Source organism: Ictalurus furcatus, chromosome 14, assembly GCF_023375685.1.
Source record: "Ictalurus furcatus strain D&B chromosome 14, Billie_1.0, whole genome shotgun sequence".
Lineage (NCBI taxonomy): Eukaryota > Metazoa > Chordata > Actinopteri > Siluriformes > Ictaluridae > Ictalurus > Ictalurus furcatus.
Genome location: NC_071268.1, coordinates 31,350,994 through 31,368,096, shown reverse-complemented (window position 1 = coordinate 31,368,096; position 17,103 = coordinate 31,350,994). Strand labels below are relative to the sequence as shown.

General features: G+C 45.6%; 1 protein-coding gene across 10 annotated transcripts in view; it reads right to left on the bottom strand.

Moving 5' to 3' along the window:
- akap9 (A kinase (PRKA) anchor protein 9) overlaps positions 1–17,103 on the bottom strand; it is a 91,809-nt gene that overhangs the window by 34,729 nt on the left and 39,977 nt on the right. For 9 of the 10 annotated variants that reach the window (XM_053640872.1, XM_053640875.1, XM_053640879.1 and 6 more), the window contains 3 exons: positions 16,990–17,072; positions 15,101–15,285; positions 11,244–11,406 (listed from right to left, as the gene is read on the bottom strand). In XM_053640872.1, coding sequence (XP_053496847.1) covers positions 11,244–11,406; positions 15,101–15,285; positions 16,990–17,072 — 431 coding nt within the window. The remainder of the gene's footprint in view (positions 1–11,243; positions 11,407–15,100; positions 15,286–16,989; positions 17,073–17,103) is intronic. The other variant, XM_053640873.1, reaches the window with a different exon arrangement.

Below are 17,103 nucleotides of genomic sequence, written 5' to 3'. Positions count from 1 at the left end.
ACTGACCCAGTTATTAATTAACACTTATCCACCACTCCACTCATCCTCCATCCACCACTCCACTCATCCTCCATCCACCATTCCACTTATCCTCCATCCACCACTCCACTCATCCTCCATCCACCACTCCACTCATCCTCCATCCACCATTCCACTCATCCTCCATCCACCACTCTACTCATCCTCCATCCACCATTCCACTCATCCTCCATCCACCACTCCACTCATCCTCCATCCACCACTCCACTCATCCTCCATCCACCATTCCACTCATCCTCCATCCACCACTCCACTCATCCTCCATCCACCACTCCACTCATCCTCCATCCACCATTCCACTCATCCTCCATCCACCATTCCACTCATCCTCCATCCACCATTCCACTCATCCTCCATCCACCACTCTACTCATCCTCCATCCACCATTCCACTCATCCTCCATCCACCACTCCACTCATCCTCCATCCACCATTCCACTCATCCTCCATCCACCATTCCACTCATCCTCCATCCACCACTCCACTCATCCTCCATCCACCATTCCACTCATCCTCCATCCACCATTCCACTCATCCTCCATCCACCATTCCACTCATCCTCCATCCACCACTCCACTCATCCTCCATCCACCACTCCACTCATCCTCCATCCACCACTCCACTCATCCTCCATCCACCATTCCACTCATCCTCCATCCACCACTCCACTCATCCTCCATCCACCATTCCACTCATCCTCCATCCACCATTCCACTCATCCTCCATCCACCACTCCACTCATCCTCCATCCACCACTCCACTCATCCTCCATCCACCACTCCACTCATCCTCCATCCACCACTCCACTCATCCTCCATCCACCACTCCACTCATCCTCCATCCACCATTCCACTCATCCTCCACTCCACTCATCCTCCATCCACCATTCCACTCATCCTCCATTCCACTCATTCTCCATCCACCACTCCACTCATCCTCCATCCACCATTCCACTCATCCTCCATCCACCACTCCACTCATCCTCCATCCACCATTCCACTCATCCTCCATTCCACTCATTCTCCATCCACCACTCCACTCATCCTCCATCCACCATTCCACTCATTCTCCATCCACCACTCCACTCATCCTCCATCCACCATTCCACTCATCCTCCATCCACCACTCCACTCATCCTCCATCCACCATTCCACTCATCCTCCATCCACCATTCCACTCATCCTCCATCCACCATTCCACTCATCCTCCATCCACCACTGTACTCATCCTCCATCCACCATTCCACTCATCCTCCATCCACCACTCCACTCATCCTCCATCCACCACTCCACTCATCCTCCATCCACCATTCCACTTATCCTCCATCCACCACTCCACTCATCCTCCATCCACCACTCCACTCATCCTCCATCCACCATTCCACTCATCCTCCATCCACCATTCCACTCATCCTCCATCCACCATTCCACTCATCCTCCATCCACCACTCTACTCATCCTCCATCCACCATTCCACTCATCCTCCATCCACCACTCCACTCATCCTCCATCCACCACTCCACTCATCCTCCATCCACCATTCCACTCATCCTCCATCCACCATTCCACTCATCCTCCATCCACCACTCCACTCATCCTCCATCCACCATTCCACTCATCCTCCATCCACCATTCCACTCATCCTCCATCCACCACTCCACTCATCCTCCATCCACCACTCCACTCATCCTCCATCCACCACTCCACTCATCCTCCATCCACCACTCCACTCATCCTCCATCCACCACTCCACTCATCCTCCATCCACCATTCCACTCATCCTCCATCCACCACTCCACTCATCCTCCATCCACCATTCCACTCATCCTCCACTCCACTCATCCTCCATCCACCATTCCACTCATCCTCCATTCCACTCATTCTCCATCCACCACTCCACTCATCCTCCATCCACCATTCCACTCATCCTCCATCCACCACTCCACTCATCCTCCATCCACCATTCCACTCATCCTCCATTCCACTCATTCTCCATCCACCACTCCACTCATCCTCCATCCACCATTCCACTCATTCTCCATCCACCACTCCACTCATCCTCCATCCACCATTCCACTCATCCTCCATCCACCATTCCACTCATCCTCCATCCACCATTCCACTCATCCTCCATCCACCACTCCACTCATCCTCCATCCACCACTCCACTCATCCTCCATCCACCATTCCACTTATCCATCCATCCATCACTCCACTTATCCATCACTCCACTTATCCATCACTCCACTTATCCTCCATCCATCACTCCACTTATCCATCACTCCACTTATCCATCACTCCACTTATCCATCACTCCACTTATCCATCACTCCACTTATCCTCCATCCATCACTCCACTTATCCATCACTCCACTTATCCTCCATCCATCACTCCACTTATCCATCACTCCACTTATCCTCCATCCATCACTCCACTTATCCTCCATCCACCATTCCACTTATCCTCCATCCACCACTCCACTCATCCTCCATTCCACTTATCCTCCATCCACCATTCCACTTATCCTCCATCCACCACTCCACTTATCTTCCATCCACCACTCCACTTATCCTCCATCTATCACTCCACTTGTCATCCGGCTATCACTCCACTTGTCATCCGGCTATCACTCCACTTATCCATTCATCACTCTACTTAACCATCCATCACTCCACTTATCCATCCATCCATCCATCACTCCACTTATCCACTCATCCTTGACTACACACAACTGATTGCTCTGATTCTGATCGTCGTCACTTCCTGTGACGTAGTTCCTGTTTTCGAATCGTTTGCCAGGAGCTTGTTGCTTGTGTCTGTGTTTAAATTATACTGTTCCTTTCTTTTTCATTAATAATTTCATGCTATCATTCTCATTACTTGTAGTTTCACTCTCCCTTCTGCCGCATTAAGTGTATAGGAGTTATCTCTCTGACGGAGAAGACTGCAGTATTAGAGCTGTGCATCCAGACTCTAGAGAGGGTTAGTGAGACTGCGAGCAGTGTAGTTTCTGTAGGGGAAAGTCTAGATGTCTCAAGCGGAGATAGCAATCCCCCAACTCTGGCATTAGAGCCCTCACAGCAGGGTGAAAGAGTGATGACTTGGCGGCATAATCACAAAGCCAAAGCTAACACCCATGAGAGCACCACTCCTGTCCTCTTCACGTGTCCAACAGGTTTGCTCTCCTCAGTGAAGCACCCACTAACAAACCTGACAGAGTTCTGGTTATAGGAGACTCTATTTTAATGCAGGTGAAATTAGCTAGGCTTTTAGGGTCTCCAGCAGCTTTAGTTAGGTGCACACCGGGAGCCAGGGCGCCGGACATAGCAGATAATCTTAGGGTCTTGGTCAAGCACAGGTTTTCCCAGATAGTTATTTATGTAGGAGTTAATGATTTACACCTTCGTCAGTCAGAGGTTATTAAGAGTAATGTTGTAGAGTGTGTGTAAATTAGTGAAGGCGATGTCCGATGCTCTGGCCTTATCCCGCTGGCGACATGGCGATGTAGCTTACAGCAGGTTATGGTCACTGAACTTCTGGAGGTCCAGGTGGTGCGCCGAAAACAATGTGGGCTTTTAGATAATTGGAGTAGTTTTGAGGGCAAGGCTGGCCTGTTAGGGCGGGACGGTATCCATCCCACTCAGAAAAGTGCTGCTCTCGTTTCTTGCAGCATAACAGTCTCGGAACAGGTCTAGTTAATCTGGAATAATCCAGAGCCAAGGCCAGGGAGCAGACAAGCAGGCTAAACCGACCGTGTGCTAGCTGCACTGAGTCCTCATCTAGGTTCCACAATATCGAGACTGTGTCTGTTCCCCAAGATAATCAATAATGTAGAAACATTCAGAAAGTTTGTTTTAGTAACCTAATTAACATAAAATGAGATCATACTGAATGCACAGCCGGCTTTGATCTGAAGCTAGCACTATTAAATATTAGATCTCTTACGTCTGAAGCACTTATTGTTAATGAAACCGTTACTGATCAGGAGTTTAATATAACGTGTTTAACAGAGATATGGATTAAACCTGATGAGTACACAGCACTAAATGAAGCCCGTCCTCCTGGATACAGTTATATACATCAGCCCGATCTGACTGGCAGAGGGGGAGGAGTCTCACCCATTTATAATGATAATCTATTCATCACACACAAACCTAGTCATAAATTCAACATGTTTGAAGTTCGTTATACTAGTATAACATACATAGTGTAACATAAACCTACTGAGTCGATTCCGCTAATTATTATTTACAGACCTGCAGGGCCATATTCTGAATTACTTGGTGAATTTGCAGATTTCATCTAGAACATGGTTATTTCTCTAGACAAAGCTTTAATTGTTGTTTACATTAATATTCATTTTGATGACTCAGAAGACCCTCTGAGAACAGCGGTGGTGTCTATTCTAGATTCAGTAGGGGTCAATCAGAACGTAATCGGACCCACTCATAATGGTGGTCACACTCTTGACCCGATACTAACATACGGATTAAATATAGAAAATTTAGCAACACTTCCGCAGTCTGAAGTTGTCTCAGACCATTATCTCACCTCCTTTAAATTGTGTATTGATCATAATATTTGCACCTCGCCTCTCTACCACGTAAAACGTACATTCACGTCAGCTACTGCACCAAGTTTCATCAGTAACCTCCCAGAGATATCAGCTATGATTGGATCACCGTCTGATCTCAAAGAACTTGATCAGGCGACTGAATGCTTAGACTCAACGTTCTGCTACACGCTAGATAAGGTTGCTCCACTTTAAAGAAAATTAATTAGAGAGAAAAAGCTAGCACCCTGGTATAACCATCACACACATACTTTAAAACAGACAACTCGACAATTAGAACGTAAATGGCGTCAAACCAAATTGGTAATATTTCAAACAGCATGGAAGGAGAACCTCCTGAACTATAGACAATCTCTTAGTGCTGCTAGATCAGTCTCTCTCTCCACCTTAATTCTTATTTAATACGGTAGCAAAACTAACTAGGAATAAAACCACCACAGAAACATGCACACAATCATTATATAGCAGCGATGACTTCATGAAATTTTTTTATGATTAAACCCCTGATTAAAAAACCTGACCTTGGCCCCTCTCAACTGTCCAGCTATAGACCGATATCAAACCTCCCCTTCACCTCAAAGATCTTAGAAAAGGTTGTACACAGCAGCTATGCTCGTACCTACACAGGAACAACATTCATGAAATGTATCAGTCAGGATTTAGACCTCATCATAGCACAGAGACAGCGTTAGTTAAAGTAGTAAACGACCTTCTACTGACCTCTGATCAGGGTTGTGTCTCGCTGCTTGTGTTACTCGACCTTAGTGCAGCTTTTGATATTATAGATCATACTATTCTCCTTGATAGATTAGAAAATGTTGTTGGCATTAAGGGAACAGTTACTTTTACTAGGATAGTCTTCTTTTATCTCAGAAATATTTCTAAGATAAGAAATATATTGTCACTACATGATGCAGAAATATTAGTTCATGCTTTCGTCACCTCTAGACTAGATTACTGTAATGCCTTACTGTCTGGATGTTCCAGTAGGAGCAGAAACAAACTCCAGTTAGTCCAGAATAACTATAAAATACTATTATTAACCTATAAAGCACTAAATGGTCTTGTTCCACAGTACCTGAGCGAACTTTTGTTCTTTTATGATCCGCCATGCCTACTTTCATCAAAAGGTGCAGACTATTTGTTGGTACCTGGAATAGTTAAAGCCACAGCAGGGGGAAGAGCTTTCTCACCCAGGTGTGTTGATGGTGGAGTGCCTGGCTGCATTATGTCCCAGAGATCCCTCATGTCTGTGTTCCCTTCTGGTTCTCCCTTTTAGTTATGATGTCATAGCTAGTCTTGCCAGAGTCCCTGCTTTCACTCACACACACACTACATTGTCCTTAACCATTACAGGGCAATAAGCATACCTAATAATCTCTCTCTCTCTCTCTCTCTCTCCCCCTCTCTTTGAGTCGAGCTACAAATGATACTCCTGAGATACCAATGACTACGTTTACATGGACAGCAGTAATCTAATTATTGAGCTTACTCTGATTAAGATACATGAGTCGCTTTTAGAATACTCCTGTCATGTTCCCGTTTTACATGTTATAGAACATAGAGCGATTAACAGCACACGTCATTACGTCAAAGCGCCACACCGTCCGACGTCCCTCCAGAATTTCACGTATCAACATACAGTTCGTCTTCGTTGTGGTACCGTATACAGTTTTGGATGTTTAATTTTTTTTCTTTACAAAAGCTTCAAGTGCAGTTAATTATTTGTCATGCTGTACGTGCAAACAGACGACTGCTTGAAGCCGTGGGCTGCGTCCCAAACCTTGTACTTACCGTCTATATAGTAGCCAAGATGCATGCATTTTGCCTACTATATAGCAGGTAAGTACGCGGTTTCGGACGCAGCCGTGCTCTCTTGTTTGCCATCAAATGGTTGAGCACTGCCGCGTGTGATCGTGTCCTGTCGCAAAATGCGGTGAAAACTCCCACACGACGTTAATAGAGTGATTAAGGTGTGTACATGTCTGTAATACACGTCAATAAAGCAACTAAAACAGGAATACTGCACATGCCTTAATTTGATTTGTGTTTACTTCGAGTATGACTTTATTCGGCTTAAGGTCATCAATAATCTCTGTTTACATGCTAGTTTCTTAATCAGATTATTGTCTTAATATCAGATTATTGTTGTCCATGTAAACGAACTGACTGATCCTGACCCCTTCTGTTCTCCGGACCTGCCTGATCCATCCTGATGTTCTACTTCTGGTTGGAGTTCTCATCAGTTGGAGGTCACATGCTGCTGCTGAGGATGTCCCACATGGTGCAGACTAAAGATCACTGAGATTACTGAGGACGGTTCCACTTAAACATCATAAAGATGCTCTGGACCTCAGTTCATATGAACAGTTATGCTGTGATAGCTTTAACACTACAATCACCACAAACAGTTCTGCACTCGAGTCTCCATCAGTGAACAGTGGAGAAGTTCAACACAACAGACTTCCTGTAGAAACTGTAATGAATTTCCTGCTTACACAACTGCACTATTTGAGCATGTAGTGTAAGCACATTTATAGAAGGGGTGTATTTATTTACAATCGCACTATCCGGTGTCACCCAGATGAGGACGGGTTCCTTCTGAGTCTGGTTCCTCTCAAGGTTTCTTCCTCATATCGTCTCAGGGAGTTTTTTCTCACCACGTCTCCTCTGGCAGCTCATTAGAGATAAATTCATACAGTTAACATCTATATCCTGAATGTATATATTTCTGTACCGCTGCTCTGGGACAATGTCCACTGTTAAACACGCTACACTAATAAAACTGAACTGAACTGAATCCATTCACTCGCCCCTTCATCCATACACTCACTCATCCCGCTATCCATTCATTCACTTCAACAATCATTTATCCTGTCATTCTTCTTCCATTCGTATTATTCATATCTGCTTCCCAGTCAATCTGTTTGCATATTCAGCAGTGCTCCTGCAGATATATAATAAACAAATGCTTTTTACAGGTCACTCACACACACACACACACACACACACCATGTCAGAGGCAGTTTGTTTAGTAAGGCTTTTGTGGCAAATGTGAATGAACCATTCTACTGTAAGTCCAATCTGTTACAGGTCACTGCCTGCACTCTTCTCTCTCATACACACACACACACACACACAACATGGCGTCCAGTAGAAGAGTTGCTGAATGTGTATTATACTCACAGTAATCACTGTTATAATCAGAGAAACAGACAGTGAGATCTCAGTACAAAGTGAATATTGGCTGAAATAAAATGGCTCTCCCTTATTTAAACACACACACACACACACACACACACACCTGTAGACACACCCTGTGGTCTGTGGATCAGATTAACTGTGCAGCAGAATGCATAATAGACACAAAAGGAGTTGCTTGCGGAGGTCACAGGATGAAACTCCTGGCACTGCTTTTATTAATGACTCCTGTAACACACACACTGCTGTTTATCCCAGGACTCGACGTCTGCTCTACACAGACCCAGTAAAGTATCTCACCAAACTGAACCACCGAGCTGAACCCTCAAAAAATACTGTACTGGTCAGACTGTGTAGGAATGGGAGGGGCTGGTCATACTGGGTCAAAGAGACTGCTATAAAAAGATATGTACCTGACCTCAGGTGGTTTATCAGGAGACCTAAACACAGGGAGTCTTAGAAACAGACTAATCTAAAATGATCATAGAGACTAATGTAAGCACATGATGGAGAACAACAGTCATTATTAACATTAAGAATGCAGAAACAGAGTGAATACAGGTAGAGGATAACCAAAACGCTTACGCTCTTCTAACACTACACCCTGCTGCTTGTATCAGCCTCAATTCCACACCTTCCTCAAGTCATACTTTAAAACCATATGACGTGGATAAAAACAAGTACATACGACTAAATATTACAGAGTTAAAGATTTACACATTCAACATAAAAATCTCCGTACTTTGTAAGGAAAGGAGGCACATATGAACTCCCGAGAATGAAAGAACTTTGGTCGGAAAGGTTTAAATAAACTCCAGGACAACCCCAGAACTGTTGAAGGAGCTGGAGGCATCAGGTACCAAGCATGGACCTGGACCGCCATGGCCTCTGAGACGTTCATGCATAAAAAAGCCATGCTGAAGTTTTTTAAAGCCTTTTGGAAGGGTTTTCTCCGCTTGGTTATAATGATCAGCGTTATGTACAGAGGAAAAGGGGTGAGGCTTTTAATCCAAAAAACAGCATCCTAACTGAAGCATGGTGGCGGCAGCATCGCGTTGTGGGCGTGGTTTAGCTGGAAAAGGGACTGGTGCACTTCAGAAAACAGCTGACATCATGAGTAAGGAGCATTAAGAGACAGAAGTTTAAACTTGGTCACAGTTGGATCTTCTAGCAGGACAATGCCCCTAAACAAACCTCTAAAGCTGTAACAGAATGGCATGGAGAGAAGAACGTGGAAGTGTTGGAGTGGCATCACAAGGCCTGACTTGAACCCCAAAGAAACATTGTGGATTAAACTGAAAAAGGAAGACCACAAACATGACCTCCAGGTTTTTTCAGGAAGAAGAAGCACAAACTCCAGGAACGTACTGTGTGAAGCTTGTGGAAGGCTGCACTAAGCGTTTGTCAAAGACACAAGGCAAAGACACCAAATACTAATTAAGTGCATGTAAACTTTTTACCCATTAGATTAGATTAGATTAGATTCCCTAATGGACTAACACAGGGCATGTGCAGTAACATGAGGTGTGTGGACATTTCTGAAAGAGAGTTTACTGCGAATAAGGTTTACAACGTCTTATACAAGTGAAAAATGAAGCAGTGAAACACTTGTACCACCGGTACTGTACACCCGCACCGTACACCCACACTGTACACCGGTACTGTACACCCACACTGTACACCCGCACCGTACACCCACACTGTACACCGGTACTGTACACCCACACTGTACACCCGCACCGTACACCCACACTGTACACCCGCACCGTACACCCACACTGTACACCGGTACTGTACACCCACACCGTACACCGGTACTGTACACCCACACCGTACACCCGCACCGTACACCCACACTGTACACCCACACCGTACACCCGCACCGTACACCCACACCGTACACCGGTACTGTACACCCACACTGTACACCGGTACTGTACACCCACACTGTACACCCGCACCGTACACCCGCACTGTACACCGGTACTGTACACCCACACTGTACACCCGCACCGTACACCCACACTGTACACCGGTACTGTACACCCACACTGTACACCCGCACCGTACACCCACACTGTACACCCGCACCGTACACCCACACTGTACACCGGTACTGTACACCCACACCGTACACCCGCACCGTACACCCGCACCGTACACCCACACTGTACACCCGCACCGTACACCCGCACCGTACACCCGCACCGTACACCCGCACCGTACACCCACACTGTACACCGGTACTGTACACCCACACTGTACACCGGTACTGTACACCCACACTGTACACCCGCACCGTACACCCGCACCGTACACCCACACCGTACACCCGCACCGTACACCGGTACTGTACACCCACACTGTACACCGGTACTGTACACCCACACTGTACACCCGCACCGTACACCCACACTGTACACCGGTACTGTACACCCACACTGTACACCCGCACCGTACACCCGCACCGTACACCCACACCGTACACCCGCACCGTACACCCACACTGTACACCGGTACTGTACACCCACACCGTACACCCGCACCGTACACCCACACTGTACACCGGTACTGTACACCCACACTGTACACCCGCACCGTACACCCACACTGTACACCGGTACTGTACACCCGCACCGTACACCCACACTGTACACCGGTACTGTACACCCACACTGTACACCCGCACCGTACACCCACACCGTACACCCGCACCGTACACCCGCACCGTACACCCACACTGTACACCCGCACCGTACACCCACACTGTACACCGGTACTGTACACCCACACTGTACACCCGCACCGTACACCCACACTGTACACCCACACTGTACACCCGCACCGTACACCCACACTGTACACTGGTACCGTACACCCACACTGTACACCGTTACTGTACACCCACACCGTACACCGGTACCGTACACCCACACTGTACACCCGCACCGTACACCCACACTGTACACCCGCACCGTACACCGGTACCATACACCCACACTGTACACCAGTACCATACACCCACACTGTACACCGGTACCGTACACCCACACTGTACACCGGTACCGTACACCCACACCGTGAACCCACACTGTACACCGGTACCGTACACCGGTACTGTACACCCACACTGTACACCCACACCGTACAGTTATTTTGCTGCTGGTATTTTAACTCCATCACTCAGTGTTTATTAGTACACATCATACACACTATTATAACATGACACGTCACACACACTCTGTGTGCGGTGCTAACTCATGTCCAAGCTATGTGGTGTGTTCACTCACACCTTATAATTATATTTAACCTGTCTGAGATCACACACACACGGCAAATATTTACTGAACGCAATATGGATTATCTCTAAGTGCACATGACTGAAGGCAAACCATAAACACACACACACACACACACACACACACACACACCTTCAGCATGATGGAGTTGCTGTGTGAGCTTCTCTCGAGCTGCTCTCTCCTCCTCTAGTCTTTGCTGAAGCTCCTCCTGTCTGATTAGTAAGTCGGCGATTTGCTGGTCATGACTGAACTTCTCCTTCATCAACTCTGTCTGAGTTAACCGAGCGTGCTCCAACTGAGAGAGAGACAGAGAGGCAGAGAGATAGATAAGGAGAGAGACAGACAGGCAGAGAGACAGATAAGGAGATAGAGAGACAGACAGATTAACATTGTGTGAGAACTGTTTTTACAGTTCAAATCAGTTTACGTGAACTGTTGGTAACCATCTATAAGGGAATTCAATTATGTAAATTACACAGAGAGCACGCGTGCGCGCACACACACGCACGCACACACGCGCACGCACACACACGCACGCACACAGGAAGGTGAGGGAAGGTGCTGACTACCATAAACACTTAACCTGTTCCATGAGACTTTGATTACACTCCTGCTGTAAAACCTTACAAGCTCCTGTCTCAGTGTCTCACACACACACACACACACACACACACAGTGTTGATTAGACCAGCATGACCTTTGCTACAGCTGATATTGTATGTGTATACTGAGAGCCTCTCTCAATATTTATGCTGTACGTCTCGATCCTCACCTGTCTCCCCTTTACCTGTCTCACTCTCAATACTCACACGACATGGTGTTATAAACTCTCACTCGACCCGTCTCTCCCTCCATCCCCACCTGAGTGGCAGGTGTTTACTGTATTCATATTAACTGGTACATCTTAAATAAATAAAAAGGTAAAGATCCGATCCTGTATGATCCTTGAGCCAAGACTCAACCCTTTACATTCCATCATCCTCCTGGTGATTTAAATAAGTAATAAATACATTCCTAAACATTTCCTCTGGTTTCTTTCAGTTAAACTCATGACATAACGCTACTAGAGAAACAACATGGAGAAATGTTCATTATTACCTTAAAAATGGAAAATAAATCTCATTTCTTCTCAAAGCTGTCCAGAACCAGCAGGTAAAGGAGCTTCTCCCCATCTGCTGTCCTGCACACTACTGTTAAATACACTACATACATACTACATACTACAAACTGTCTCACCATCACCTGTCTCACCCTCAGTACTGACACTGGATGGTGATGTACACTATATTCCCACATGTCTCACCATCACCTGTCTCACCCTCAGTACTGACACTGGATGATGATGTACACTATATAAATAAACTGTCTCTCCATCACCTGTCTCACCCTCAGTACTGACACTGTATGATGATGTGCACTATATTCCCACATGTCTCACTCTCAGTACTCACACTGTATGATATACACTATATTCCCATGTGTCTGCCCATCACCTGTCACTCTCAGTACTCATACTGTATGATATACACTATATTCCCATGTGTCTGCCCATCACCTGTCTCACTCTCAGTACTCACACTGTATGATATACACTATATTCCCATGTGTCTGCCCATCACCTGTCTCACTCTCAGTACTCACACTGTATGATATACACTATATTCCCATGTGTCTGCCCATCACCTGTCTCACTCTCAGTACTCACACTGTATGATGATGTGCACTATATTCCCACCTGTCTCATGCACAGTACTCACATGTGTCTGCCCATCACCTGTCTCACTCTCAGTACTCACACTGTATGATATACACTATATTCCCATGTGTCTGCCCATCACCAGTCTCACTCTCAGTACTCACACTGTATGATATACACTATATTCCCATGTGTCTGCCCATCACCTGTCTCACTCTCAGTAATCACACTGTATGATATACACTATATTCCCACGTGTCTGCCCATCACCTGTCTCACTCTCAGTACTCACACTGTATGATATACACTATATTCCCATGTGTCTGCCCATCACCTGTCTCACTCTCAGTACTCACACTGTATGATGATGTGCACTATATTCCCACCTGTCTCATGCACAGTACTCACATGTGTCTGCCCATCACCTGTCTCACTCTCAGTACTCACACTGTATGATATACACTATATTCCCATGTGTCTGCCCATCACCTGTCTCACTCTCAGTAATCACACTGTATGATATACACTATATTCCCATGTGTCTGCCCATCACCTGTCTCACTCTCAGTACTCACACTGTATGGCGGTGTTGGGAGGGAGATCTTAGTGACGATGCGCAGCAGGTGTCCGTGTGTGTGCCGCTTCAGGTGTGTGATGTGTGTCTTGACGACCACAGCGTTTTTCTCGTTCAGACAGACGGTCAGAGGGAAGGGGCGTGGCAGGGGGACACGGGATTCCACCTCGTACATGTCCGCCCCGTCCCCCCAAACCACATCCAACTCCCGCGAGCTGCAGTACGGCCAGTACGACTCCATCCTGTCTGAGTGTCTGTCTGTCTGTCTACCGGTTTACTTGTCTGTCTGTCAGAGCATGGAGGTGAGTATCAGTGACACACACAGTGGAGTGTGTGTGTGACGGAGCATCGTACCGCTAAGCAACTGTCACCACGGTTAAGGTAAACACACACACACACACACACACACACACACATCCAGTTACTCAGTTAAATTAAATCAGAGGTCGAGTTATATCATAACTTCTCAGTCTACCTATCTCTTCTTGTTTCTCTGTTTTCCCTCTCTCTTCTTTCTCTCTCACTCCTCCTCGTTCTCTTATTCTGCTTCTCTCTCACTTCTTCCTTCTATCCCCCCCTCCATCTCTTTCTTTCACTCGTTCACTCGTTCGTTCTCTGCTCCAGTTAAAATTCGACTCTTCAATAATCCAGTTCAAGTTTGTGTTTCATTAGATGCCCCTTCTTGATCATTCTTTTCTTCTCTCAATCCCTCCTTCCTTTCTTGTTCTCTCTCTGTCACTCGTTCTTTAGTCCAGGTGAGGTCAATCCTTCAGTAGTCCAGTGCAGGTCGTGTTTCAGTATTTTCTCTCTCTGTCTTTCACTCATTAACAACACTCCCTCTGCCTCCGTGGCAACGCTCCGCTCCGCTGGGAGAGTGTAGTCCCTCATTAACCTTTCATGCATACGCGCGCACACACACACTAAACACACACACTAAACACACACACTAAACACACAGACGAAGTAGAAAAGAAGCAGAGCTGGTAACACAGCAGCTCAGAGAGCCGTGTACACTTCCTGGTTTGTGTTCCTACGTGTGCACAGGTCACACATCACACAGGGCAGGGCTTACACGCCTTAGGGAATGTGGGTGTGTCCATTTGCAAACACACACACACACACACACACACACACACACACAGCAGCTCGTCAGACTGGATTCAGGCTCCAAAGTATTTTCACTTTGAAGTTTTCGAGAGGTCAAACCCACTTCATCTACTCACTCATTACTGTCTGTCTCTCTCTCTCTCACACACACACACACACACACGCACGCACACACACCTGTCAGTTTAAACTACTGAAGTGAAAAGTGAAGAGATATGCAGAGAAGACTGACACGGTTTTTTACAATCTTGAGAGAGACAGACAGGTAGAGAGTGAGACAGGTAGAGAGTGAGACAAGGCTTTGCATATCTCGAAACATCCACTGCATACTGCCCAAAAGGTTCCACACGGTCATGGCCACAGACACACGGCCCCACACACACACACATACACACATACACACACACGGAAACAGGGCTTTATACTTATTGGCAGATGGAACTGACTCCTCCCACTGTCATCATGGATACATTCAGAGGAATCATTTGATTGTTTCTGAACAAATCAGTAATTCAGTAAATAATCCTGCTCTCTGATTGGCTCATTATGCTTCTGTGATGCCAGTGGGAGGAGTCAGAACATCAGCGTTTTGTCCCTGTGTGATTGCCGTACCCGTGTTTGTGTCTCAGTCAGAGTGATGACCAGCTTCTCCACCACCTTCTGCAGCCTGGAGCTCACACTCCACACAGACCCCACCCCCTCCACAGCAAGCCCCGCCTCCTGTGACATGTCCAGCCCCTCGTCGGTGTCTGTTGCCCCCGACAACGGGCTCGAGGTGTCCATCTCAGGCATGTCTGCTGTTAAAAAAAAGATAATAAATTTAATAATGGACTACTAGATCTAATATTTATTTATTTTATAAATGTGAATAAAAATATGCTAATAGTATTCGCTATAATTAATTGGCTATTAGCTGTTACTCAAAGATATTAGCTGTTAGCTACAACAGTCTTAGCTAACCAGTAACACGGTCGTGATTTATTATCCAGATCAGTCCTAGCTCACAAAGACCCATGAACTGTCTTAGCTAGCCAAAAAATAGCTCATCGTTTTTACTGTCTTCTTTAGTGATTAGATATTATCTATTATCAAGTATCTGAGCTAGCCAGTTTAGCTATCACCAACTTTCTTAGCTATCCTGCATTTACAATTAATTATTATCTGATAACCAAATATTCTAGCTACCCAAATTCACTAAGACTGAGTACTGACTTGGCAAGCAAGTTCAACAGCTTTCTTAGATATCCAGTTTAGCTATTAGCTACAACAGTTTAAGGTAGCTAGTTAGCATGAGACAGAATTTCATTGACTTGAATAACTCGACACAAAAATACTGGCAGGACGAATTTTGCTTCTCTGAGGTGTACTGCAATATTTTTAAAAATAATTATTAGCTATTAGCCACAACAACCACAGCCATTAGCCAGTTTTAGTCTATTGAAGTATAAAGTGTGCATTTTTTATTTAGACTCACAGAGAACACACCTCTGTGTGTGTGTGTGTGTGTGTGTGTGTGTGTGTGTGTGTGTGTGTGTGTGTGTTAAACACAGCATCCTAATCACATGAATGCGAGACATAAACCAGTCTGACAGGACACACAGCTAACACTGTGGAGTGACATCACACTGAGGTAAACTTCACTGGTAGGTGTGTGTGGGTGTGTGTGAGGAGAGTAAACACTGAGGTAAACTTCACTGGTAGGTGTGTGTGGGTGTGTGTGAGGAGAGTAAACACTGAGGTAAACTTCACTGGTAGGTGTGTGTGGGTGTGTGTGGGGGTGTGTGAGGAGAGCAAACACTGAGGTAAACTTCACTGATGTCTGTGTGCATGTGTAGTGAAAGTGTTAATACAGCGTTAGCCACATAGCTGCTAATGTTCATTTAAGAAGAGAAAACTTTCCATAGCATTTCAACATTTCTCAGAATGGTGGAACTTACATTAGCATCAATGCTAACATGCAATAAGTGTAATTACAGTGAAGTTCAGCATTAGAAAATAAAACTCAATTAGCTCTTAATTATTAGCCAAAACAATGTTTGTTAACTATTACTTACCATTTAAAAGATATTAGTTAGTAGTCACAATAGTACTAACTAATATCAGCTACTGAGTACACTTGAATTATCTACTAGCTACAATGCTTTTTAGTCAATATTAGTTCTGTGCAATTAGCTACATTATATTCACAGCATTTGGCAGACGCCCTGATCCAGAACGACTTACTTATATCTCTTTCACACAACTGAGCAGTTGAGGGTAAAGAACCTTGCTCACGAGCCCAGCAGTAGTAGCTTGGTGGTGCTGGAATTTGAACTCATGACCTTCTGGTCAGAAGTCCATTCTTATCCACTGAGCTACCACTACAATGTTGGCGATTAGCCAAAATAGTAATATCTATGCAGCCAAAAAAACAAACCCAAGATCTATTCTTAACTAGCCAGTATTAGCCAAGTTTGAGCAATACATATAACAACGCTAAATACAGTGAACACTATGCTCACCTGGGGGTGTGATGGGCTGGTCTCTGATGGTCTCCTCTATTAATGTAGCCATCTTCAACATGTCCATTAACACCTGATACAATCTGTTAGAAAGACAGACAGTTGTTGTAGATG